This window comes from Monodon monoceros, unplaced genomic scaffold (assembly GCF_005190385.1).
Source record: "Monodon monoceros isolate NGI ecotype Baffin Bay Population unplaced genomic scaffold, NGI_Narwhal_1 Super_Scaffold_19, whole genome shotgun sequence".
Lineage (NCBI taxonomy): Eukaryota > Metazoa > Chordata > Mammalia > Artiodactyla > Monodontidae > Monodon > Monodon monoceros.
Genome location: NW_021703775.1, coordinates 30,853,097 through 30,880,540, shown reverse-complemented (window position 1 = coordinate 30,880,540; position 27,444 = coordinate 30,853,097). Strand labels below are relative to the sequence as shown.

Sequence of the window (27,444 nt, the reverse complement as noted above, 5' to 3'; positions counted from 1 at the left end):
CTGGACTATTCTCTATTTGATGAGACCCTCTCTTAGTTTCTTTAGTTCTTTCTCTATGGTTTCCTTTGAACATATTTTTAAACAGCTGGTTTAAAATCTTTGTCTAGTAAGTCCAACATCTGGACTTCCTCAGGTATAGTTTCTATTGATTGCTTTTATATTTCACTGTGTATTGTTTCTTCATATCCTTTGTAATATTTTGTTGAAAACTGCACTTTTTGAATATTATGTGGGCAACTCTGGAAATCAGATTCTCCTCCCTCCCTAGGATTTGTTGTTGTTGCTGCTTGTTGTACTTTTGGTCTTTGTTTTTTAGTGGCTTTTCTGAACTAATTCTGTAAAGTCTGTATTCTTTGCCATGTATGGCTACTGATGTTTCTGGTCTGTTCATTTATTGGTTACCTAATGATTTGGACAGAGATTTCCTTAAACACCTGGAACCAAAAATTCTTAGAGCTTTTGCCAACAGGCTCTCTGTGAGTGTTGAGGCATACATTTAGCATCTAGTCTGGAAGTTTACAGCTCTGTCCTAAGCTTCATGTTATGCTTATGCGGAGTCTCAAGGTCTGCCAGTAATGAGAGTGTAGGGCTTCTTGGGTCTTTCTTGAGCAGGTACACAGCTCTGGGCATGTAAATAGCCTTCTATACTCCGGGAAATATTTAGGAGCTCTTCAAAGTTCTTCATTCCTTACTCTTTCTTTTCAAGCTTCCAGGTTAGTCTGTTGTTTGCCCAGCTGTTATCCATTGCCTCAGGCAGCCGTGGCTAAAATATTTCCTTGTAATTGTTTTTGACAAATGTTCCTGGGTAGTGGCTTTAGTACTAGTTGAGTTTTGAGTCAAGTGAGATGAAGATAGCCTTTCAAGCAGTCTTCCAAAGAGTCACTAGTAGGTCAAATACTGACAATTCTTTGTGAATGGGGTTTGTTCTGTTCTCTCTGGTATTGAGAATGTGGACCATTATTTTCAAGGCTGTTACTGAGCTGGGGAGTGGGTGGTTGGACTAGGGTAAGTTAAAACACCACTAAGCTAACGATTCTAACATAGATTTAGCTGTTTTTCTTGAGTAAGTTCTCCCTGTGTTATTGCAAGCCTTTGGTTAATTTCCAGATTCCTGTCAAAACTGATTCTTACAGTTTTTGACATTTTTTTCATTGCTTTCATGGAGGGACATACTTTTTGGAGTTCCTTACTCTACCATTTTGCTGAAGTCCTATCTGATCTTGAATAACCATACCAATACTGGACATTTGAAGATGTTATGCAGTATTTCAAGCAATTTCATATCCATTTTCTCATTTCATTCTTATAACAGAATTTGAAGTCAAGAAGTAAATATGCCTTTTATAGATGAGGAATTTGAGGTGCCCTGCATGAAGCTACTCTGTCTTCCCAGCTCATCTGTCATATTATAATTGTGATTAATCTATTTTCATAGGTAGACCATGAACTGCAAGACAGAATAGATAATGCTATTTGTACTATTAGCATAATTCTTAGAACAAAGTACAAATTTTGGAATTAAAAAAAAAGAATAATGAATAAAGTTTAACACATGAGACCTCTTTCCTGATGAATGGATTCATGAAATCCTACAGTGTTAGACCTGAAAGTGTCCTCACGGGCTACATCGGGAGGGAAACGATGGTGTAGGACTTAGTTCCTTCCCTAATGTTTCAACAAAACCAACTCCACATTAATTTTTTCTCCCCATGTTCTTTTAACAAATATTAATAGAGCTCCTACTCTGCCCCAGGCCTTGTACTAGTAGCTAAGAACTTAGAAATTAATAAGACAAACTCCTTGTCATGAAATTTACATTTGTGAGACAAAGAATGAGTATATAATTTCTAGAAGTAAATGTAAAAAACCCCCAGAAAAACAAAGAAAAGCAAAACAAGGCAGGGTAAGGTAGGAAGGGCACTGGAAGACACAGAATTATTTTAGATAGTTTTAACAGAGATGTCTTTTCTCAGGTGATATTTAGGCAAAGATATGAAGGAAATGAAGGATCAGGCCATCTGAGAATGTAGGGGCGGTGTTATAAGCAGAGGAACAGCAAATGCCAAGACCCTGAGGTGGGAGAGAGTTTAGTCTGATCCAGAAGGAATGAGAAGGCAGGCATGGGCTGAGCAAGGGCTGAGTGCCATGTGTGAGAAGGTGGAGATCAACCAGGTCAGCTCGTGGGCTGCCTTGGTAGATTTTCTTTGAGTGAATAGTTCTATGGATAAAAAAAAAGCTGAAAAATACTCAGTTTTATATTATAATTTGTGATTATTTACTTGCTCCCTTTTTTGACCTTAAAAAAAACCTGAAGTTCAGTTAATTTACAATGTTGTGTTAGTTTCAGGTACACAACAATAATATATATAATATTTATTCTTTTTCAGATTCTTTACCATTATAGGTTATCACAAGATATACAGTACAGGATATCTTGTGATATACAGTAGGTCCTTGATGTTTATCTATTTTATATATAGTAGTGTGTATATGTTAGTCCCAAACTCCTAATTTATCTCTCCACCCTGCACCCCATCCTCTCTTCCATCTTTTCCTCTCTTTCTTCATTCCTTCCTTTTCTTATCTTTCTTACTTTTCTTTCTTTCTTTCTTTGTGTTACCCACCAACAAAGGGATCTGGACCATGTTCTCTTTACCTGTGATAAACACAGCACCTGGCACATAAGGATACTCAAATGATATTTTTGAATAAGTGAGGAAATTGAGACCTGAAAGGTAAAGTAGCATTTTCAAGGCCACACAGCTTGTTAGTGGCAGAACCAGAGCTGGACCTATATTTAGTTCAGTTTCCGCTACTTTACCACATCCCTTGCACGGAATCAAAAACAGATCCAAAGAATTTTGCAATTAGCGTAGCTTGTCATTTCCTGCTACTGCCTCCAAGTATAGTCTAGTCACCCAATCACGCAGCTAAGTCATTAGCAAAAGAGTACTTGTCGTTTCATTGAGTCAGGTGAAAGCTTTCATGGTGACAGTCAGCATCAAAGATACAATGTGTTGTAAAAAACCAAAAGGTATGTTTTGGGAGGCAGGGTGGAGGGGCTGGACCATTGGTACAGTGTTCCAGGTCAGGGAAGGGTGACTTAGCTGCAAACCTTCCTTAATGAGGGAAGAGAGAGAAAGGAAAAATAGCATCAAGAAATTGTCAAAGTAGAAAATGCCACATTTACTACTTTGCAGATGCAGAGGCCAGAAAGCAGACAGAATCAGAACACACATTGTTAAAATGACCCATAATGCTTTGGAGAACAAATGTGATTGGCCAAGGCTTGAAGCATCTCTTTCAACACCAGCACAGGAGGTCATCTGTGTCTCCACACGATGTGCGGCAAATTCAGGTAGACCTGAGCCTGAAATGGATCTGGAAAGCAAGAACGCATGTGCTAAGATTGATGGTGTCTCCACCCACCCCACAGCTCTGAATGAGTCCTACAGCAGATCCAACTGCCATCCAAGATAAAGGAAGAGACGAATTTTCATAGTAGGTGGGGAAAGCCAGAGACCGCAAGGGGAAGTCACCAAATCAATAGGAATAGGTAATCTGGCCAGAAGATGGTAGTTGTTATAGTCAGGCCAGCCCAAGTCTCTAGCTATGACTGATGCTTCTAGCAGCTTAACTGTGATGGAAATAGCTTGTGTTGCTGCTGCGTTTCAACCAAGAATAAATGGAGTAGTTGGAAGTAAGTAGCCTTGCCCAGACTTCCACTCGCATTGATGGCAGCATCCAATGGATTCCATGGATGGAATACGAGATGCTCAGTGCACAAAGGCTGCTATCGCTCACCTGCACCAGAAGACCCTGAAGTTTACATAACAGATCAAGGTTGTACAAACATCCCAGAGGACAATGCTGATGACTAGTTGAAACTTGCCAGCAGTGCAGACAAGCAGCAGGCCACCCACATCAAGCAGGTCTTTGAAGAACCAGAAACCTACTCAAATCTTCTTCCAGCTACAAAAGAAGCTTAAGTGCTACCACTGGAAGTTTTGGGAGATGGAGTGGGATGGTATCTCATGGCAACCACAGGACATCTTCAGGGACATGCACCAGGGTCTGAAGGATGTGGAAGTGAAGGTGGCTGGCTTCAGTGAGAGTGTGGTCGGCTTAACAAAGGTGCGCTTTCCAGCTTCTCCCAGCAGCCACTCAGGGGTGGGGGCCGTGATCTCAAAGCCCAAGGAGATCATTTGACTAGTTGGAGCAAATTTGACAGTGTGGGAATCTCTCAAACTTGATGCCCAAAGGAATCATGTAATTTTAGAGCTTGAAGGGATCTTAGAGATTCTTAGAGATTATGGCAAAGCCGAATCCCAGGGAAGGTAGGCAAGCTGTATACCACCACACAGACAACAGCAGGGTAGAAATTTGAGCCCAGCATGTTAGCCTTCCAGCCTAGTCCTGGAGCCTCTTTACCCAACAGAATGTAGAATGGAGGAATACAAAGTTGGATGCAAACGATCAACTGGCATGCTGAATTGATAAAGCGAAGACTTTTGAGGACCAAGTGTTGATTGTTGACCAGTAGACAGACTCTGGGCCACTGCTAGCATTTCATTTGTCTAAAGGCACCCCTTCCTCTGGGTGGACTCAGGCCACAGGAAGGCCATCAGCTTGGCACGAGGTGTGTGGGCAGGGCTTTGGCCTCTGCATGCCTTCTTGTCTGGGTAGTTTGTGTAGGATACACCCTGGACAGTCTCATCCAGCAGCCTGGCGAATTAGGGAAAAGTTACAGGGAAGCCCTTGATGTAGGAGGATAGTGCAGGGAGTCAGGGAGCTTTGGATACTCTGGTATCCATAGCCCAGTTCTGTGTGCTCTTGTCCAGCTAATGGGGTCAGAACTCAGGTGTGCCCCCTTGAGGCTGGAGGACTTCACACCGTTACCTGACCTGGTTCCACCAGGGTGTGTAGCTGAGTTCTGTGACTGTCATGGCTTAAACCACAAAACTGAGAGACTGTAACCAGAAGCCTCTCTTCCCCGCTGTTGCCTCCGATACCAGAATGCATCTCTCCCCTCTATTGGGTGCTTAGGGCCAGCTCTAGTTGCTTTCCTGGCTAGAGGTGGCACTGAGGGCTGCTGCCTAGAACCTGGGGCTCCAACACACTGCCAAGCCTTTGCTCCCAGCTGTCCCCATTGTCAATCAGAAAAGTAGAAGCAGCGTCTGGCCGCACAACCATCTTGTCTCTCTAAGACCAGGGCAGTTCGCTTCTACCACTGGGGCTTCCGTACGGCCTCTCCGCACCTCCTGCCACCTACTCCAAGGAGTTCCATCCTCTTGCAGGGCAAGTCTCACCTATTTCCTGCCTGAGCATCACTCAGATGCAGAGTAGCTGCATTATTGTCTTCTCCTCATGGGTTCCAGGAGACAATCTCCCCACGGAAAATAGTCTGAGCTTGGAATTCTACCAAAGCACAGACTGTTCTGCCTGGTGTCTTTAATACATATACAGAGAGTCTTCCAAAGAACCACATCCACCAGGAGACTGTTACACCAGTAACAGGCTCTGGTCCTGAGGTGGGTATTTTTTTTTTGCACAGGCTCCGGACGCGCAGGCTCAGCGGCCATGGCTCACGGGCCCAGCCGCTCCACGGCATGTGGGATCTTCCCGGACCGGGGCACGAACCCGTGTCCCCTGCATCGGCAGGCGGACTCTCAACCACTGTGCCACCAGGAAAACCCCTGAGGTGGGTATTTTGAACATTTGTGACTTTATAGTCGATTGTCTCTATTTGTATATTTAAAGTATACATTGACATATGCTAGTATCACATTAATAAATTTTATATAAGGTTGTTTTAAGATACTCTGTTTTTAGGAAAATACCCACACCAAACTGCTAATAATGGGATTAGGGATAAAGGTAAGTGTGAGAATTTTCATTTTCTATACTTAGTATGGTTTGAGGTTTTTTTTTTTTTTTAACAACACATGTTACTTTTGTGATCACAGACAAAATTTAAAAACATGGAAAATATATACTTCACATACTATGCCTAATTAAACACTACACACACACACACACACACACACACACATATGTATTCTTTATTCTTGAGAATAGTATTTGATGTGGGGAGAGAGAGAGAGCACGAGCGGGTGCAGGTGAGCGTAGAGTCTGGAGACACCTGCGCATGGATGAGGTGACATCATCAACAGGTAAAAAGCTGATGAGGAGGTTAAGTGCTGCCATACAAAGTGGCATTTCTGTCTGGGCAGCTTTAACTCTTCTCAGACCCTTCCTTCCAAGTGATGGCTTCTGCTCTACTTTACCTAAATTACAGGAAGTCCTGGTTCTTTGTCTCAATATTCACTCCATTCAGCCCTCCCCCGCCTTTTGGTTAATTAACATTGAGAGCAGTTTCATTAGATGAGCTATATCACTATAGTCTGGCTTTTGGCAGTGATAAAAGTGCTTCCAGGGGTTTGCCGTGCATATCACTTGTCTTCCACCTCCCAGCACGCCCCTGCACAACCGTCTACACACACACACACACCACACACACACACAACTTGAAAATGGTCTGAATGTTAAGACAGTTTTGTAACTTATTCAATAAACCATGCAAAAGATTAATTACACATTTTTACATGTAATTTGAGTTCAACCTTCTCCTGTGCCTTTCTCTACACATACAAGGAGCTCAGAACTCTGACACTTGACTTTCTGTAGAATGACATCATCTTCTTGGCCGTGTGCCTGTGGCTGTTCTCCTGGCTGAAACTCAAGCAAATGTCAGGCAGGTCAAAAATCAGAAGGGGGAAATATGGTTGTGTGAAATCAACTGAATCAACTCACATTTATTACAAAGCAACTCTGGGCAGAATGCATAAAGGCTGAAGAATCAGAGAAAGCTTAAGACATTCCCGAAGTGAGAGTGTTGATTTGAATTCTTAAATTAAGCTACTGATCCAATTTCCATTTTTGCATTTTGTGATCTTGACTAATTTGATAGGCAAAATTTTATGCCATTGTATTTAGATGAAATTCCTTTGATTACTGGTGAGAGTAAGCACTTTAAAATACATTTTATTGTTATTTGCATTTCTTTTTGTGAATTGCCTTTTTGCCCATTATTCTTTCGAGGTACCAGCTCTTTCCTTATTACAAAGTAACAGTACTTCATATACTAAGGATCTTGACCTTTTGTTTGCAATATTTGCCATAAATATTTTTCCTAGTTTGACATTTATCTTTTAGTTTTGTTTATGGTTTTTCTGACTTTCAAATGTTTTAATGTAGAAAAATCTATCCATTGCCTTTGGGGTTCATCTATTACCTTTTTGTTTTTTGCTTAGTAAAGGCTTTACCACTCTGAGATCTGATGGATCTAATAAATTTTTATCAGTGTTTTCTTTCAGTTTTTAATTCTTTGAATTCAGCTCTTTAATCCTTCCTTATTGCATTTTGGAATACAGTGTAAAATAAAGATCTAAATTAATGATTTCCCCTAATAGGTGAATCTCCTATTTGTTGTAATCAATTCACCCTTTTCTCATTTATGAAATTTAAAGGATTATACAAATAATATAGCTGCAATAAAAAAAATCAGAAAATACAAATAGTGGAAATGAGGGGGAAAACACTTGTATTTTCTTTCCACTCTGAGTTGAGTGTTAGCAATTTCCTCTGCCCTTCCAGACATTTTCTTTTCTAGATGATGCATACATTTCCCCTCCAAATGGAATCATATTGCAATATGGTTTTGTAACCTGACGTTTTTCCATTCAGTAATGTATCATGACTATCTTTCCATGTCAGTCAATATACTTTTAAAGCACTATGTCCTAATTAACTTTTCATTGAAATATATTGTACATTTCATAAGTGTACAGCTGGATGAATTTTTACCAACTGAACACATCCATGTAACCAGCTACTAGATCAAGAAGAAGAATATTACTAACACCCCCAAAACCCTCCAAATGGTTCTTGCCTGTGATCTCTCTTCCCCAAGGGTAACCACTGTCCTTCTGTCCTGACTTCTAACAGCATAGATTGATTTCATAGTCCTATTTTTGATAGCTACATTGTATTCCATCACACATAAATGTATCACAGTATACTTGCTATGGGTTAAATTGTGTCCTCCCCAAAGATATGTTGAAATCCTAACTTCCAGTACCTGCAAATGTAACCTTATTTGGAAATAGGGTCTTTGCAGATATAATCAAGTTAAGTTGAAGTCATCAGGGTGAGTCCTAATCCAATATGACCGGTGTCTGTATAAGAGGAAAATGCCATATAAAGACAGAGACACACAGAGAAGAAGGCTATGTGACCATGGAGGTGGAGATGGGAGTGATGCTGCTGTAAGCCAAGGAACAACAAGGATTGACAGCCACGACAAGAAGCTAGGAAGAGGCAAGGAAGGATTCTACTTAGAGACTCAAAGGGACCGTGGCCCTGCCGACACCTTGATTTCAGACTTAACTTCCAGAACAGTGAGAGAAGAAATACCTGTTGCTTTAAGCCACCTAGTCTGTGGTACTCTGTCATGGCAGCCCTAGGAAACTGATAACCCAGTTTTGATGACTTTGGGGTTTTTCTTACATTTTATTATTTTATAGTGTTATGAATATTTATTTTTTTCCTTAAAAGAAACTATAAGAATGAACTATCTGAATCAAAGAATACTAGTAGACAATGTGAGTACAAAGTACTTAGTAAGACAATGGCTATGATTCACCAACTCTATCTCTAAGTGTTATACTTGGTGACAGAGGTGATGTGGGCTCCTTCCTTTGTAATGAATTCCTCTGTAACTCCAGTCTCACCAGGATTCCCTAGCCTGTGGGTACAGTGGGCCCACATAAAGATATAACTCACTTCTGCCACCACCTCCATAATCAGAACATTCCAGCCCCTTATCTCTAGGAGTCTCTGGGGTGGGGCATGAGGCAGTGGTGGTTATCATTCCAGTTCTTGAACAATCCTTGCACCTTCTTCTCAACGTCCCAACACATCCTCCATAAAGACTTTTGGGGGCCTGACTGTGCTACTCCCTCTGACAGTGCATTAAGTCAGTGGAAGGACCCATCTCATCTTCAGAAGCTGAGCTGCAAGGTGCCAGGGCACTGCGGCATTCCATGTGGTCCTCATTGCATTAGAACCAGGCAATGTTTCTTTCTTTTTTTATTTTTCTGTGGTACGCGGGCCTCTCACTGTGTGGCCTCTCCCGTTGCGGAGCACAGGCTCCGGACACGCAGGCTCAGCGGCCATGGCTCACGGGCCCAGCCGCTCCACGGCATGTGAGATCTTCCCGGACCGGGGCACGAACCCGTGTCCCCTGCATCGGCAGGCAGACTCTCAACCACTGTGCCACCAGGGAAGCCCCAGGCAATGTTTCTTAAACAAGGAGAGAAGGGCTTTCTTAGCCACTCTGTACCAGGAGCCCCCAAACAGCCCTCCCTGTTTTGTCTTGTCTCCCAGAGTCCTGCTGCCTGTAGCCCTTTCACCTGGGACTTAGCTAGGAAGATTGGAATCTGAGGCAGACACCATGTGTCAGCTGCATTACAGTCCCCATGTAAAATATTCCAGATTGATGATTCCACAGTTAGACTTCATGCCGGGATGTATCTAGATCTTAACAGTGAGCACACTTTCTGCTCAAACTCATTACCTGCTGTCTTCTTGAGCCTTCATGATATTTTGATATTCATAGGTAAAATATCCTCTTCTCTTCTTTTTCAAAAAAAAAACATTCTTATAAGCCATGACCTGTTTATTTCTCCAGATAAATATATGAATAGTATTGTCGACCATTAAGAAGTTGACAAGGATGGCATCAAACCAATGAAATTAACAAGACATTTGACATCTTTGGCATGTTTGGGTTTCCGTCAGGTATGAGAGCATGTCTCTGTGCCTCGCTGAATCTCCTTTCACATCTCCTCCAGAGGGATTTGGGGAGCTGGAGAGGAATGGCAGAGAGCAGTCCAAACAACCTGCTGAGTGGGCTTTGGGAAGCCGATCAAGCATTGCTGGCTCGAGTGCAGGGGAGGTCATTGAAAAAGGAGGCAGGATGAGTTCTGAGCCAGCTCTGGGTGTCTTCCAGGAATTCTTGATTTTTTTCATGGCACTGGATGAGAGAGTGTGCCCAGGGAACAAATCTGATGAAAGCAGAAAATAAGCTGATTTAGTAAAATTTGTCAGGAGGAATTGTGGCTGAACCCTGGAGCCAAGGATCATGGAAAGAGGGGTAAATTAAAAACAGGTAGCAATGTGCACTGTGGGTGTGGCTGAGCAGAGAGGCGAGGCTGAGCTAAATTTCAGGAGACTTGGATTCCAGTCTGAGCTCTGAAGTCACGCTGCTCTGTTCCTTTGGGCTAAAGGCCTTTCCTCTTGAGCATCTGTTTGCTCTTTTCTCGCTATAGGAGTGCTCACTGAAGGACCTCTAAGGCTCTCCTTGAGCTGGGTTTCTAAGTGGCATTTACTAGAGCAACACAGGAGTTGCATGGCTGAAAAAAGCCCCAAGATGTTAAACTTTCATGTCTAAACCAAAGGACATAATTATAGAATGAAATGATGAAGAAATGAAATTTCAAAGCACCTTTGGGATGATTCCTGCCAGTGGAATAAGAAAGGAAAAAAATCCAAGGTAGCTCAAGAACATTATTTAGGGGTGAGGGATACCTAAAAGCACTAAAAAAAGTGCTTTCCAAATGAGTTCTTTCTTTTGGTTTTGTTGGGTAACATCTCCCTGAGGTGAAATTCTCTCCGATATTGTGACTTGCTTTGTCGGTGGGATGAAGCAAGGAATGTGCCCCTTGCAGCAGGAGACTGTAACCACAGAAAAAATTTCCAGGTCATTTGTGTCTTTGGGGCTACACATTTGAAGAAGAAATTACATCATTGGAGTTTCAGATTTTTTTAAACTCATTTCCTTTCCTTCTTCTTTCCTTATTTTTTTAAAAAAATTTTTATTTACAGATTTTGCCATAAGCCTGTCACAGAGATGAATTATTAAAATTGGGCCCCAGATAGATGTCTGCTTCACAGATGGAGGAGGCTCCCCTGAAGCCTTTGGCAGAAACTGACATGTAGGGACTAAGCCCTTCAAAGGAGTCCCCACCAAGAGCTGCAGTGCATAGAACCTGCCAGACTATATCTGCTTCTAATATTTCCATTTCCCCCATGGGGGTCCTGGCCAATAAATTCTTCCAATTATGCCCTCATGACTCCAACTCCACAAGTCATCCAGTACCTCACTACTCTGAAGGTCAAAAATGTCTTCATTGAGGCTAGCATTATTGTTAGCTTCAAGAACCATTCATTGCCAGGTTTTTGAAGGGGAAATAGGAAAATTCTAAGTTTTGCATTGTACCCAGCCTCCAAGATGGCCTCCAAATCAGTCCCCAATGATCCACCTCTTGGTATTCACACACTTGTGTGGTCCCCTCCCACACTGTGGCAGGGTGTGCATGAGTGTGTGAAAAATAGCATATTGCAGAAGAGGGGAGGTCAGCTGCCATGTAGTGAGGTCACTCGGGCAGCCTAGAGAGAACCCCACATGATGAGGAGGAACTGAACTCTCCAGCAACAGCCAGTGAAAACTAGACAACAACCTTGTGAGTGAACTTGGAGGTGGATTCCCCCCCGATGAGAGAGAGTACAGCTCTGGCTGACAATTTGACATCAATCTCATGACAGACCTTGAACCTGGAACCGCCCAGCTATGCCACTCCCAGATTCCTGACCCTCAGAAACTCAGTGAGGTAATACATGTTTGTTGCTTTCAGCTCTGAAGTTTTGGGGTAATTTGGAATGCAGAAATAGGTAACTAATGCACTCTGTGCTTTGTTTTCGGTTTTCTGAGTAAATAGGAAGACATGCTATGTGGAATGAACACATATATGCTATATGGAGTGACAGGTCAACATGTGTCTATCTTATATCTTCCCTGAGTTTGGGGCAGGATCGAGGAATCCATATGTTTAACTAGCAACCCAGATGATTCTTATCATCAGGAAAGTTTGAGAAACAATACAGAACAGGATTCAAAAGTGAATGAGACATACCTCTTCTTCAGGAAACTGTGCAAGATGGAAAGCAAATTGGTACACAGAGATACATTTAAAGAGAGGCACCAAGTGGCAAGGAAAGGTTTGAATAGCCTTGGGGGAATCAAGGAATGCTTCCTGGAAGAAATGACACATGAGTAAGATCTCAAGGGTTGGTTAGGACCTCAGGGAGCAATATATGGAAAGAATCACAGAATGAGAGTAACTGGTGGCATTTATCAGGGGCCTGCATTGCACCAAGCACTTTACCTGCCTCATCTTATCCAGTCCTCACAACGGTCCTGTGCAGTAGGAGCTACTGTCACCCATTTTACAAGTGGGAAAGCTAGGCTTTGGTTAGCACACTGTCCAAGGTCACATAGCTCCTGTGTGCAGTACTAGGTAGAAAGGAGATAGCTGACTCTATCTGCCATGCTTTTAACCGCTATCGTGTTCCATGTCCTAGGGGACATGAGACTCAGAAATGTGAAAGGCTGGGACATTTTTGCAAAAGACAGGAGTTTTGTGGAAATAACAGAAGAAGGTGTCCACGGAGGGATATGGGCCAGGGGAGGATACTGTATGAAGTGCTGGAACATGGCAGTGGTTTCCTAGTGCAAGCTCAACTCCTTCATTTAGTGAATGAGGAAAGGGAGCCTCAGAAAAGTTCTGTGACTTGCCTGAAGTTTGATAGTGGCAAAGAGGAGTAAAAGTCCAGACCCCTGGCAGCCCCATTTCCATTGTGGACAACTGGAGGCCAAACTTTGATGCCTTACTAAGGAGATCTGAGCTCTTCCATGGCTTTTTTTTTTAAATAAATTAATTTATTTTTGGCTACGTTGGGTCTTCGTTGCTGCGCGTTGCCGTGCGCGGGCTTCTCATTGCGGTGGCTTCTCTTGTTGCGGAGCACAGGCTCTAGGCACGCAGGCTTCAGCAGTTGTGGCTCACGGGCTCTAGAGTACAGGCTCAGTAGTTGTGGCACACAGGCATCGTTGCTCTGCGGCATGTGGGATCTTCCCGGACCAGGGCTCGAACCCGTGTCCCCTGCATTGGCAGGCGGATTCTTAACCACTGCGCCACCAGGGAAGCCCATGGCTTATGTTTGTTTTGTTTTGTTTTTAAACAACTTTAAGTGTACACTTCGGTGACATTAAGTGTATTCACAGTGTTCTGCAACCATTACCACGCCCCATTTCCAGAACTTTGTCATCAACCCAAACAAATTCTGTGTCCATTAAACAATAACTCACCATTCCTCTTCTTCATTCTATTTTCTGGCTCTATGAATCTGCCTAATCTAGGTACCTCATATATGTGGAGTCATGTGTTTATCCTGTTGTGTCTGAATCTTTTCACTTAATATGATGTTTTCAAGGTTCACCCATATCGTAGCATGTATCAAGACTTCATTTCTTTTTTCCCCCATTTTTTCTGTTGTGGTAAAATACATAGAATATTTACCATCTTAACCATTTTTAAGCGTACAGTTAAGTGAATTAAGTCCATTCATATTGCTGTGCAACCATCACCACGATCCATCACCCTAACTCTTTGCATCTTGCAAAATTAAAACTCTGTACCCATTAAGTAGGAACTCCCCTTCCCTTATCCCCTCAGCCCTTGGCAAGTGCCATTCTACTTTTGGTCTCTATGATTTTGATGTATCTAGGTACCTCACATAAGTGGAATTAGGCAGTATTTGTCTTTTTGCGACTGGCTTGTTTCACTTAGTATAATGTCCTTAAGGTTCATCCATATCCTATCATGTGTCAGAATTTCCATCCTTTTAAAGGCTGAAAAATACTCTGTTGTATGTACCTACTACATTTTATTTATCCATTCATTTGTTGATAGACGTTTGGGTTGGTTCTACTTTTTGGCTGTTGTGAATAATGCTGCTATGAATATGGGTGTACAAATATCTCTTTCAGACACTGCTTTCAATAATTTTGGGGATATACCCAGAGGTGAAATAACTGGATCATATGGTAATTCTTTTTTTTTTTTTTTAACTTTTGAGGACCTGCCATATTGTTTTCCAGTGTGACCGCATCACTTTACATTCCCACCAACAGCACACAAGCGTCCCAATTTCTCCACATCCTCGTCAACACTTTTATACTTCATTCCTTTTTTCAAGGATAAGAAATATTCTAATGTATGCGTACACATTTAAAAAATCCACTTATCAGTTGATGAACGTTTGGGTTGTTTCCACCCTTTGCCCTGTTGTGAACAATGCTGCTATGAACATTGATGTACAAGCATCTGAGTCCCGGCTTTCAGGGTTTTTTGGGAAGTGGAATTGCTGGATCAAAAGCTAATTTGATATTTAAGTTCTTGAGAAATCTGTAGACTTTTGGAGATCTGTGCTCTGTAAGTTAGCTCTGGTCATCCTAGCCTTTTGAACAGATATCCCTGGGTGGGTGGGAGGCCACCTCTCTCTCCCGTATCCACACCGCTGCCCTCCCCCCGCTTCCTTGCTTTCCGGAAAGCGGTTCTCAGAGCCTCTAACACAGAGGTCAGGCGGCTGAAATGAAGCTGACCCCGGCGTCCAGTTGGGCTTGTCTGAGGGAACTACCTTTGGGTCGCTCCCAGCGTCTCCTGCGAGGGCGGTGTGGGCAGGAGGGGAGGCTCCTCCCGGTTCTCTGAAATCTCGCCAGCTCATCGGGCCCGACCGCCCATTCTGGCGGTGGCCCCGGGGCTGGCCAGGTGAGCGGCCGAGCGGTCCCGAGCCCCGGGTTGGGCGCAGCCCTGCGGGATGGGAGCCTCGGGCGCCGAGTCCGCGCTGAGCCGCGCTCCGAGCTCCACCGCCCTCGTTCCCGCCCCAGGCGGCCGTTCCGGAGCCTGAGCCCAGGGAACGCGCGCTCCTTCCGGCGTGTCCTCGCCTCGAGCTGCCGCTTCTGCATCCCCGACACTCCGGCCCCGGGGGGACTCCCGGGGTCCCCAGCCGCGCGCGTGCCTGGGCGACCCGACGTGCCCTGCCTGGAGCCCGGAGCCCCTCCCTCTCGTGTCTCCCGGACCCGGCGGAGCACGCCTCCCCGAGCCGGGCACCCCGGCCCTGGGCGCCCCACGGTCACCCGGGCGGGGACAGCGAGGGGGGCGGGGGGGGCGTTGGTGGCCACGCCGAGGAGCCGCGGTCCTCTGATCTGCGGCGGCGAGAGCGCAACTCCCGTAGAGACCAGCCGGGAAAGATCCCCGAGCAGAGGAGGGCGAGAGGGGACCCGTGCTCTTCCTATGGGCCTCTGGGAGAAGCGGCTCGTGTCCCCGGACCCGGAATAAAGAGCTCAGGACCTTGTCCGCCCGGCGCCGGGATGCCGCAGGTACGCAGCGCGCCCTCCGGGGCGATGCTCCTAGGACTCCCCGCGGCAGCGGCCGCCAGGGCGCGGGGGCTTTTGAGTGGGGAGGGGGCTTTTCAAGAGACTCGCACTCGTGCTCATTTCTGCAGGGGACCCGGTCTGTCCCCTCCTTCTGTCCTTAGGCGTAGCCTCTGAGGCTCCGAGGAGAAAGTTGGGAGCAGGCTTATCAGCAGAGGCTGCAAAGAGATGCTTCCAGAGATGGGAAGGTCTGGCCAGGGGGCAATCCCTAAACGCAGGGGCTCCAGAGGACACTGGGTGACAATGGGGTTCCTTCTGGGGAGGTGAGAATGAAGGAGGAAAAGAGATCGCTGGACAATTTCTCCCCAAATCCCAAATCTCCTAACACCCGTTCTCCCCAAGAAGTTTTTATGCTCTTTGTTTTTAAAACATGACTTTGAGTCTTCCAGGTAGCGAGCTTGCAGGGTCCCTCTCCAGAGGTGGCGCGCCTCGGAGACCCACAGGGCCTGCGAGGGGTGAGGACTGTCCCACGCGGCGGACTGCATCCTTCCTGCCTGGATGGCAAGCCTGGCCCTCTCTGACCTTTCCGATTTGGGTTCTGCTTCACACACGATAGCAGCAAAGGGCAGGGCCTGAGAGGGGCAGGACCGATGCTCAGAGGAGGAAAAAAATCTGTGAAAAATGGAGGGGAAGTGTTGGGGGAAAGATGGGGGACTGGGGCTGGGCCTCCCTGTGCAGAGGGACTTTAGTTCTACCCCCAAAGGCAGGCTCCAGACATGTCACCTTTAAGGGATGTGGGCAGCATGCTCTCCTGAGGGTCCTAGGAGTCTTTCTTGTGTCCCCCTTTCCCAGGAACCTCAGGTTTCCACACTTCCCCTCCCTCTCTAAATTTCCTGCCCTCTGTGGAGCTCTCCAGACCCCAGCCCTCTTCTTACATCCCAGCAACCTGGCCTGATGTTTGCAGGCTCTGGGAGGGACTGGATCTGCAGGGAGAGGGAAGGGGACATGGGGATTCTGGCTCCCTCTTGGTTCTGCATCCCCACCGATGCAGCTGACAACCCCTCCTGGTACCCCAGCCCCATCATCTGGGTCAGGAGTGCCCTCCTCTTCCTCGAAGCTGACCGAGGAGGCCTGGGTCCTCACTAGTAATTCCTTGCAGTCCTAGGATGTAACACCCTCCCTCTCCAGGGACCTCCATGCTTTACAGACATCACTGATCTCTTGCCTGGAGGATGTTGAAACTCTGAGAGCTCAAGCTATTTATCTCAGGACACACAACCAGCTAAGGAAGGATTTTGTTCCAGAGTCCCCTTTCTAAGACACTCAGTGATAAGGCTGGGACTTCACTCTTGCAGCCTCTGTGTGGGGACAGGCCTTGGTAAATGCTGTGCCTGGCTTCTAGGGTCACATCAGACTTGGTAGTAGGAACAGGAAACCTAGTGAGGAGAGGGGAAGGTGGCTGCTACATAGGCTCTGATTTTAAAGCAGTGTTTTGCCAGAAGGAAAGAGGCTTGGAGAGCAGTCAGGCCTGTCTCAAAGTCTTGCCTCTTCAGTGGAATTCAGAATAATTTTTCTTTTTTTCGGTACGTGGGCCCCTCACTGTTGTGGCCTCTCCTGTTGTGGAGCACAGGCTCCGGACGCGCAGGCTCTGCGGCCACGGCTCACGGGCCCAGCCGCTCCACAGCATGTGGGATCTTCCCGGACCGGGGCACGAACCCATGTCCCCCGCATCGGCAGGCGGACTCTCAACCACTGCACCACCAGGGAAGCCCCAGAATAATTTTTTAAGCTACAGAATGGGACAATTCCACAAGGACAAAGTTCAGGCTGTCAGGACAAGGAATGGGGTTTGGAGCAGGTCACTTTGGTTCTCTCCAGCCTCCCACACTCCTAACTTTGGTCCCTGAGAAAAAGTGCAACATTCAGAATCTTCAGAGGAACGGAAATAAACTGAGTTAGCGCTTGTCTCTGTAGCAATCTAACCTTCCCTGAATGAGTGGGTATGTGGTTTTGATTCCTTTGTTTTCTTTCCCTGGTTCCTTTATTTCCACTCCATCACCTGCTCACTCTGGTCAGGTGGCTAATGGGTCAGCTTAGTTTATAGAATGGTTTTAAATTTGGCCAGGTTCACTTACATATGTAGCCAATTGTTTGTATGTCTTTCAAAGGCTTAGGATGGAGCTTGGATACTGGACCCCAAGGACGCTTGCAGGGACAATCTGACTCATTAAGGGAAAGCTGAGTATCAGCAGAAAGGGGAGGCCTCAGCCTAACGACATCTCCCCAGAGGAATTCCCAGGAGTGTTGCCCAAGGCTTCACCTGGCCAGATGGAGGTGGACATGGGGGTCATGGATGGGAATGCCACAAACACCTCAACCAACTATTTTTCTCTGCTTGATCCCCACGGAACCCGAGCTGCTTTCTTCCCATTCAACTTCAGCTATGGTGACTATGATATGCCCTTGGACGAAGATGAGGATGTGACCAATTCCCGGACCTTCTTTGCTGCCAAAATTGTCATTGGCATGGCGCTGGTGGGCATCATGCTGGTTTGTGGTATTGGCAACTTCATCTTCATCGCGGCCCTGGCCCGCTACAAGAAGCTGCGCAACCTCACCAATCTGCTCATCGCCAACCTGGCCATCTCTGATTTCTTGGTGGCCGTCGTCTGCTGCCCCTTCGAGATGGACTACTATGTGGTACGCCAGCTCTCCTGGGAGCACGGCCACGTGCTGTGCGCCTCCATCAACTACCTGCGCACTGTCTCTCTCTACGTCTCCACCAACGCCCTGCTGGCCATCGCCATCGACAGGTGAGTGAGGGGTGGGGACAATGAAGGAAGGGGCAGTTGTGATTGATGAGAGGTATCTGTATTCCCCAGAGCTGTGGATGCATGGGGGCCCAAAGGTGACCCATTTATTGAACAGTGAAAAGAGTTCTAGTTTTCCAGCGGTAAGCAGGCAGGAGGTAGTGGAGCCCCCTAGAGTTGGGCAGCAGGAAGGCTTTTGATCCCTCTGTTATGGACATGCTCCTAGATGTTGTATCTGTCCGAGGTCTAGAGGTAGGCAGCTCCCAGGAGGTGTGGAGGGACAAGTTTAAGTTTCAGGCAGTTACCTCTTGAGTCAACTTGGAAATCTTGAGGGAGGTTTCTCTCTCATCAAGACATCCTCTACTGAAACGTGATGCCCCTACAAACACCGGTTGATTTTTTTATTGTTATGATGATTTTTTAAGATTTTATTTTATATTGGGTATAGTTGATTAACAATGTTAACACCGGTTGATTTTAAATAACGTTGAGGGATTTGTTCTAAAAAACAAAACAAAAGAAAACAAAAAGGAGACCTATGCTTACTCACTCTTTTTTGGTTGTTGCAGTAGTCAGCTGGCTGCTTTTCACACGTTAGTGTACAACAGCACAGAAGAGCTGTTTCTAGTGATGATAAATAAAATCAGTAAGAGCAGCCTATGCAAATCTTTCCTATGTTATCTTTAGGCTTTTCATTTAGTATAATCTCCTGTGCTAATGGGCCAGAGTCGTTTTTGTTCCCTTGGAACAATTTTGCAGGCTTCTGTGCCCAGAGTTGGACTCTTGTTACAAAACACCTTGTTGCAGTCCAGAGACAGTTACCCTGAGGGTCTAACCGGGCCTCTGTGTACTTGGATCTGCACAGCCCGTCTCTCTCTCTTAACCCAGAGAGCCTGAAGCACAGATGGTCTCCATGTTCCATGGCCTCAGGGCTCTGGTGGCGTTCAGCTCCCTCCCCCCTCAATCAGGACACCCCAGGACAGTGTTCCGGGGAGGAACACAGCAAATAGAGCCCGATTTCTGGAGCCATCAGTGGGATGACCAGGGGTAGAATACCTAGACATAGACCACTCCCAAGGGCAGAGGGTTGAAAAGGAGCCTGGCCTTAAAACCTAGGAGGATATTGGAATTAGCACATTAACTGGCCCTCGGTTTGTCACCCATAGAAGGTGTCCAGAGGTGTCATCCCTGCGCAGGGCTTGGCCAAGCTCTTCCACATGAGTCACGAGGCCCCCATGGTGTTCTGTCCACCCAGGAATGGACCCTGGGTGAATCTGTAGAAGGAACAGGAGGGGGACAGTCAAGCAGAGAATCTGCCCCCAAGTTCCCTTCACAGCTGTCGAGGAAGATCTCCAGGGACCTGGTCTCTGAACTTCTCTGAAAGTGGAAGCTGCCACCATCCCTCTTAGCACATGAACAGGACAAAACATATGGGGTTATTTCCTGAAGTTTCACTCTGGCAAGACAGTTTTTCACAGAAGGTGCTCTCAGCCACTGAAAGTGGGGTAGGTAGGTGCCTGCTGCGGGGTGGGCCCCTGCTCCCTGGGTGAGACCCATTTTACCATGGAGGGGGCTACTCGTAGAAAGAGGTAACACTGCAGGAAGAAATGGCTTCAAGGGGAATGGGAGCCAGGACAAAATCAGGGCATTGGGCTGTTCTGAACATGTAAGAGGTAATACCTATGTCAATCAATCCACCTCCATCCACTGAACTCTTTCAAACTCATATTTGCCTTTCATAGGAAACTCAGCTTGTCTGAAATATTGCAGGCATTTCTCTTACGGTGGGTATGTTAATCGGGAACGTGCTTTGCATCGGCTATGGTTTAGAGTGGGGTTGTGATTGGAAACTTGACCCCAGACACTGGGTTTGACTTTGTTAGTTTTAGGCAACTAATTTTTGTCTTGATATAACAAATATGGCCACAGTTATTAAAATATCTTCATTTTTGTTTAATGAAATTTCTGTAGGAAAAGTGTGAGCAGTTAGTCTGCCTGGGTTTAAACTCCTACTGCACCACTTATTAGCTGCAGGGCCTTGTGTGTGTTAGTTGACCCTTCTCTGCCTCAATTTTCTCATGTATAAAATGGGAATAATTAGAAAACCTAATGTATTGGGTTGCTTTGAGGATGAAATGAAATAATACATGGAATTGTTTAGAACAATGCTTAAAACAGAGTAAGCACTTAATAAACAGCAGATGTTATGCTTTGTAAATGAACCCTTAAAGGAACAACAACAAAACCAGATAAACTAATGACTATTTCCGATTGGCTAACCTCTTTGCTTTCATGACAGTGATTGTTTTTGTGATGTGATTAAAGAAATAATGATACAAAGTTTCTAAGAAACACAGCTCTCAAGATATAGTAGAACAGAACTATTTATCTCCCACCCGTTCTCTGTTTCTACTATTGGTTCCATGGTTCTCCCAGGCATCTAAGCTCAAAAGTTCCCTCTGTCCTGGCTGCTCTCTCCCTTTCTCCAGCATTCACTTAATTCCCAGGCCCTGACAATCCCCTCCCACACCCGGCCCAACCTCCCCACTGCTCACCCAGAGCTGAATTATCACAGTCTCCTCTTGGTCTTCTTGCGGCCAGTATCTCTCAGCTCCGCCCCTCCGCCAACCCTACTCCCTCACAATCCATCCTAAGCATTCATTCATTCACACAATACATTTTTTTTTTCCGGTACGCGGGCCTCTCACCGCTGTGGCCTCTCCCGTTGCGGAGCACAGGCTCCGGACGCGCAGGCTCAGCGGCCATGGCTCACGGGCCCAGCCGCTCCGCGGCATGTGGGATTTTCCCAGACCGGGGCACGAACCCGCATCCCCTGCATCGGCAGGCGGACTCTCAACCACTGCACCACCAGGGAAGCCCCAACACACAATGCATTTTTATAGAGCGACTACAAAGTTACAAATACTATTTCAAGCACTGGTGGTACGATGGTGAATAAGCAAAAAAGCTCCTTGTGCTGATGGAGCTTGATGGAGAGAGAACAGTCAGGCAAGCAACCAAGGAAGGTAATTTCAGAGCATGAGAAATACTCTGAGCAAAAACAAATAAACATAACCTATAATGGAAAAGAATCCGAAAAACAAATACATATATGTATAACTGAATCACTTTGCTGTACACCTGAAACTAACACAGCATTGTAAATTAACTCTTCTTCAATAAAACAAACAAACACGCAAGCAAACACTGAGAGTGACCAAGGGTGGGAGACGCTCTAAGTGGGAATCAGGAAAAGTGTCTCTGAGAAGATATTTGAACAGACCTCTGAATGATGGGGGAAAAAAACTGGCCTTGTAAAGACTGGGAAAGAGCATTCCAGACAAAGAGAATTCTAAGTGCAAAGGCTTCGAGACTGGAGCAAACCTGAGGGTTCTAGGAATAGCAAGAAGGGTTCCATGGCCCAGGGTAAGAAAGCAAAACTGCAGCCAAATTAATCTTCTGCCTCATAACACCCCCCTCTCCTGCTCAAAAGACCTCTAACAACACCACTGTATACAAAATATGGCTGGAATCTTTTCATCTGCTTTTCCACCATTTTATTATCCAGCTCCAGACTGCCTGCCCGTCTCATGCTGGGTAAACACATTGATGTCCTGTTTTCCAAAAACGGTTGCAATCTTTTTGAGAACTGTCACCATGGCTTATGACATTTCTGTTCATCCAGTGCTAGGTACTTGCCGAAGGTGAAGTTTTACTAAGATCCTAGGTGCCCAGAATTCACAGACAGCAAAAGGTTATAAAAGAAGTAAGGCATGGGGCTTCCCTGGTGGCACAGTGGTTGAGAGCCCGCCTGCCGATGCAGTGGACACGGATTCGTGCCCCGGTCCGGGAAGATCCCACATGCCGCAGAGCGGCTGGGCCCGTGAGCCATGGTCACTGAGCCTGCGCGTCCGGAGCCTGTGCTCCGCAACGGGAGAGGCCACAACAGTGAGAGGCCCGCGTACCGCAAAAAAAAAAAAAGAAGAAGAAGTAAGGCATGATCCCTGCTCTTGGGAAGCTTACCATCCAGAGTGCGGGGGGAGGGGTGAGAACTAACACAGGAAAGTTAGGGGATAAGTAAAGGGTCAGTTTGAAATGAAATTTAGAGAAGGGGGAGATTGTGGCGTAACAGAATAATCAGAGGAGGCTTCATGCAGGAGACAGACTTTTCACTGGCTTTCAACAAATGACGATCAGCAAGGAGAAGAAAGGATTGCCAAGAGGGTAGGTAGAACTGTGTTTGCAAAAGCCGAGAGGTGAGAGTGCTTGAGGTGAGAGTGAGGTCCGGGGAGCGGGGGCGGGGATGGGGGACAGGGCAAGGAATGTAAAAGAGTAGAGATCAGAAAGAATAGGGTCCTGTTCTAGAACATCACAAAATCTAGGCACAGGGAGTCAGACCTGAGGGTAGCAGGGAACTGCAAAAGATCCTCAGAGGACTCTGTCCCCCCAGGTCTGGGTTTCTTCTTTGATGTGGAGACACCTGCACTGTCCTCGGGGTATATCTTTTGGATCTCAGGCACATGGGGCACTGGGGTCCCTCCTTTCTTTTATGTGGAATCCAGGGGAACCTGGCCAGTCTGCCTGCCTGTTGGCAGCTCTCTTGTACTGTCTGGACGAGGCAGCTAAGGCATGAGGGACAGCACTCAAGCCTTAGGAAGCCCACATGCTTCCTGGTGAGCTTATTGGTTGGGGCTGGTTGGCCCAAAAAGCAGGTTGTACATTTGCTACCCATCCCATGAGTCGCCTAGTAGCTACTGTGACCGCCACTTCCGTGATTAGAACTGGGGCTGAGTCCTGGGGCAGAGAGGGAGCTCAAATGCTCTTTGCTTAATCACCCAGCCCACTAATATCACACGGTTAGTGGCTGGACATTTCTTTGTCCAGCAGCCTTCATTCTTTGTTCTCTGGGAAATGCTGACTCTTAAAGTGGATCTGGACCTGAACCACTGTAGTGGTAGACACGCTACAATGCCAAGCGCATACTCCTAAGGAAAGTAGCTGCCAATCGCCCGACTCCTTTTTGGAACATCAATAGGTCGAAACTGACTATGATGAAAAGAACAGAGGGGCTGCCAGGATGCCAGAAGGGCAGGAGGAAGGGATATTTCTTGCTCTGGTTTGAAAAGGAAGGAACAATTGGCGTGTTGGCGAGCCCACTGGCTTTGGAGCAAGATCCGGATGGGTCTGCATCATGGTTCTGTCGATTACTAGCTGCGTGGCTTTTGACAGGTTATTTAACTTCTTCAGACCTCAGTTTGCTCTTCTGTAAGGTGGGCATCTTTGCTCCCTTACCTATTCAAATGAGTTGGGGTTATCTAATGAGAATGTGGATTTGAAAACGCTCTGTAAATTGTAAGTTGCTTTACAAAGTCAAGCAACTATTACTAATAATGGAGTTCTGAGCCTAGCATACCCAAGGCTGGTGGCAATCCTTGAAACAGTTTTCTGCAATTTGCCTATTGGTTAATGTATTTGGAAGATCTCTTGCACAGCTCCTGGTGCTAACTTTGGGGATGGAGGTGGGGTGATGTCAGGAAGAATTAACTATCTGATGGGCAATCACAGATTAATTCTGACGTGAAGATTAGTAAATCCAGTAAAATAGGTCCAATAAAATAGAAAGTAGCATAGAACTTGCAAATGCAGGATTTGCCAGTAGCAGGTGAAAGAAAATTTCTTGCTATACAGAATAGCTCTAAAAATACATTTTAGGATACTAAGAGTTTTTTCTTGTACTTTAATAGCCTATTGTTTATGTGCAGTGTCTCACTGAAGCTTCACAGTATCTCTGTGAGCCTGGTAAGGCACTTGATATTCCCATGTCACAGATGAGGAAATTGAGTCTTCAGGGCTAAGAAAATGAAAAATTCGCATAGCAAGTTTGTGGCAAAGCTGGAGTAGATTCTTGGTCTTCTAGATCAGCATTCTCCCCTACGTGTTCATTGGAAAAACACTCTGAGTTTGAAAATATCATAAAGACTTGGGAAATTACTAGTGGGAAAAGAAGGAATAGAATCATATAGTGAACGTTCATATAGCAAGCAATTATGAATACAGAAATATTCTTTGAGAGAGTAATCAACAGAACACGGTGGGGTAGATAGAGAGGGAGAGAGCTGGTGAGAGCAAAAGCTCTAAACTCTTAGTTTTCGTTATGGTTCAGAGCAGGTTTGGTGCCCTCCATACAGCAAGAGTGGCGTGGTCTTCATGTGCACGGACAAAAGCATTGCCAACACCCAGCAGACATTCCCATTTCACCCTCAGCATCCACCCTGGGAGACTGGCGAGTGCCAGGGATTGTTGCTGGTGGCGGAGCATGAAAAGCAGCCAGATGGGCGACCAGAGGGTGGACCCAACCCATCCAACTTCATCTAACAGCTGGTAGCTACAAGACAGCAGAAGTCTTGTGCCACTGAACTCTCCATATGACACTCAATGGGGTTGGCTGTCTGTGTTGTGGGAAGGACAGAAACAGCAGGAATATGACAAAAAAAAAAAAAAAAAAAAAGAATGACCCTCCTCTTCCAGTCAAAATCCCAAGTAAGATGACCTCAAAGGGATCGGCTGCGAATGCGAAGGGAACAGAATTGTTTGGCTTTCCTTCAGGCCTCCGTCACGGTTGCCCCTGGCTTTCCCAGGGATAAGCTGTGGACACGTGAGGATGTGTTTATTTCCAGCGTTGATTAGTCATTCCCTCCCACTTCACTTGCCATCTTTCTCCTTCTCCTGCTTCCACCCCCTGCCACACACAGAACGTCTTCCAGGAAACCAGAGCTCTCTGTCTAAGTATGTGCACTCTCTCTGGGAAGGAGGCTTTCATACTGCACGAATGACTCACATCCCCCGGAAAATGCTCTCTCTTGTTTTCTGGACAACTGTGGTAACAGCAGTGTGGTTTTAAGGGAAAGAACAAATGCAATATCTTTTACTGTCTGTTGCTTTGTGGTTCAAAAAACAAGTTCGTGTATATTCTCAATTGATTTTCACATCAACCATGTGAGATAGGGTTAAATGTTTTCTATCGAGAGTCCTGTGGTATTTGACCTTGAGAAAGTCACTCATCTCTCACTAAGCTCCATTTTTCAACCTGAAAAATAAGATAAATGGTCACATGCTTTTCCTCCAACTTTGCATGCAGAGCAATGTTTTTAAAAATGTGGAATGAAGGCAAAGCTGTTTCTATCAGAGAGGGCAAATCCTCCCAACAACTCTGGAATTATCAGGTCCTTTTAGCTCTAAGCTGTGGGGTAATTAGGATGAATGGCCCTGAAAACAGGAAGGACCTGGGAACAGTGCCAGGCTAGAAACCGATAGGAGATGTTATTACTACATTTAATAATAATAGTTACCATTTATTGAGTATATAGCATGTTTTAAACTGTGCCAGAAATTGTGTCTATATTGGCACATTTAATCTTTAAAAACAAACAAACACAAAAACTTTTGCAGGTAAGGAAATTGAGATTCAGAGAGATTAAACATAACTTGCCTGTCCTGGGCATATATCCAGACAAAACTCTAATTCGAAAAGATACATGCACCCCTATGTTCACAGCAGCACTATTCACAATAGCCAAGACATGGAAACAACCTAAATGTCCATTGACAGATGAATGGATAAAGAAGATGTGGTATATATATATACAATGGAATATTACTCAGCCATAAAAAAATGAAATAATGCCATTTGCAGCAACATGGATGGACCTAGAGATTATCATAGTAAGTGACTATGTAAGAGAAAGACAAATACCATATGATATCACTTATATGTAGAATCTAAAATATGACACAAATGAGCTTATCTATGAAACAGAAACAGAAGAGACTCACTGATATAGACAACAGACTTGTGTTTGCCAAGGGGTGGGTGGCGGGGTGTGGAAAGGATGGATTGGGAGTTTGGGGTTAGCAGATGTAAGCTTTTACATATAGAATGGATAAACAACAAGGTCCTACTGTATACCATAGGGAGCTATATTCAATATCCTGGAATAAACCATAATGTAAAGAATATGACAAAGAATATATATATATATATAACTGAATCACTTTGCTGTACAGCAGAAATTAACACAACATTGTAAATCAACTATACTTCAATTAAAAAAAAATAAAAACTTGCCTGAGGTTGCACAGCTAGTAAGAGGGGTAGCTGGAGCTGGCATTCAAGTCTGCCTTTCCTGGAAGCCCACATAACACTGCTCTTTCCCTCCACACCTACCATTTGTGACTCAATGTTGCAAAAATAACATCATCCTCCAGCACTTCCTTACCACAGTGGTTGATCCCATTTGTGTCCTTGTCCTAGATATCTGGCCATTGTCCACCCGCTGAGACCCCGCATGAAGTATCAAACAGCCACTGGCTTGATTGCCTTGGTGTGGATGGTGTCCATCCTCATTGCCATACCGTCAGCCTACTTCACCACTGAAACGGTCCTCCTCGTTGTCAAGAGCCAGGAGAAGATCTTCTGCGGCCAGATCTGGCCAGTGGACCAGCAGATCTACTACAAGTCATACTTCCTCTTCATCTTCAGCATTGAGTTCGTGGGCCCGGTGGTCACCATGACCCTGTGCTATGCCAGGATCTCCCGGGAACTCTGGTTCAAGGCTGTCCCTGGTTTCCAGACTGAGCAGATCCGGAAGCGGCTGCGCTGCCGCCGGAAGACGGTCCTGGTGCTCATGTGCATCCTCACCGCCTACGTGCTGTGCTGGGCGCCCTTCTACGGCTTTACCATTGTGCGTGACTTCTTCCCCACCGTGTTTGTGAAGGAGAAGCACTACCTCACGGCCTTCTATGTGGTTGAGTGCATCGCCATGAGCAACAGCATGGTCAACACCGTGTGCTTCGTGACCGTCAAGAACAACACCATCAAGTACTTCAAGAAGATCATGCTGCTCCACTGGAAGGCTTCTTACAGCGGGAGTAAGTCCAGTGGGGACCTTGACCTCAAAACCACGGGGGTGCCTGCCACTGAAGAGGTGGACTGCATCATACTGAAATAACCCCAGGACAGGACCTTTGGGACCCTGAGCAGTGTGTTTAGGTACATGCTATCAACCAAGAACACTTGGTGTGCTGCATAGGGCAAAGCAGATGGACAAATATGTCAACGCTGTGTTCAGGGAGCTCAGAATCTCTAAAACTGGTGTGATTAGGCACCATCACCAGTGGTCGACATTCATTGAACATCTAGTTTGTGCAAAGAGTAGGCACTGGTGAAACCTATATATGTTGACGATATTTAATAGGCAAAAAGAAGTAACGATAAAACCAAGAAAAATGTTAGGAGATAGC

The 27,444-nt window shown here is 45.7% G+C and overlaps 1 protein-coding gene and 1 pseudogene across 1 annotated transcript; both read left to right on the top strand.

Moving 5' to 3' along the window:
- Nucleotides 1-2,985: 2,985 nt before the first annotated feature.
- On the top strand, nucleotides 2,986-4,209 carry LOC114900452 (annotated as a pseudogene).
- A 1,428-nt stretch (nucleotides 4,210-5,637) lies between these two features.
- On the top strand, nucleotides 5,638-27,152 carry PROKR1 (prokineticin receptor 1). The gene is made up of 3 exons (XM_029232494.1): nucleotides 5,638-5,701; nucleotides 17,503-18,147; nucleotides 26,456-27,152. Exons 2-3 carry the CDS (start codon nucleotides 17,663-17,665, stop codon nucleotides 27,150-27,152), a joined length of 1,182 nt encoding a protein of 393 aa, XP_029088327.1. The 5' UTR covers nucleotides 5,638-5,701; nucleotides 17,503-17,662.
- Nucleotides 27,153-27,444: the final 292 nt, after the last annotated feature.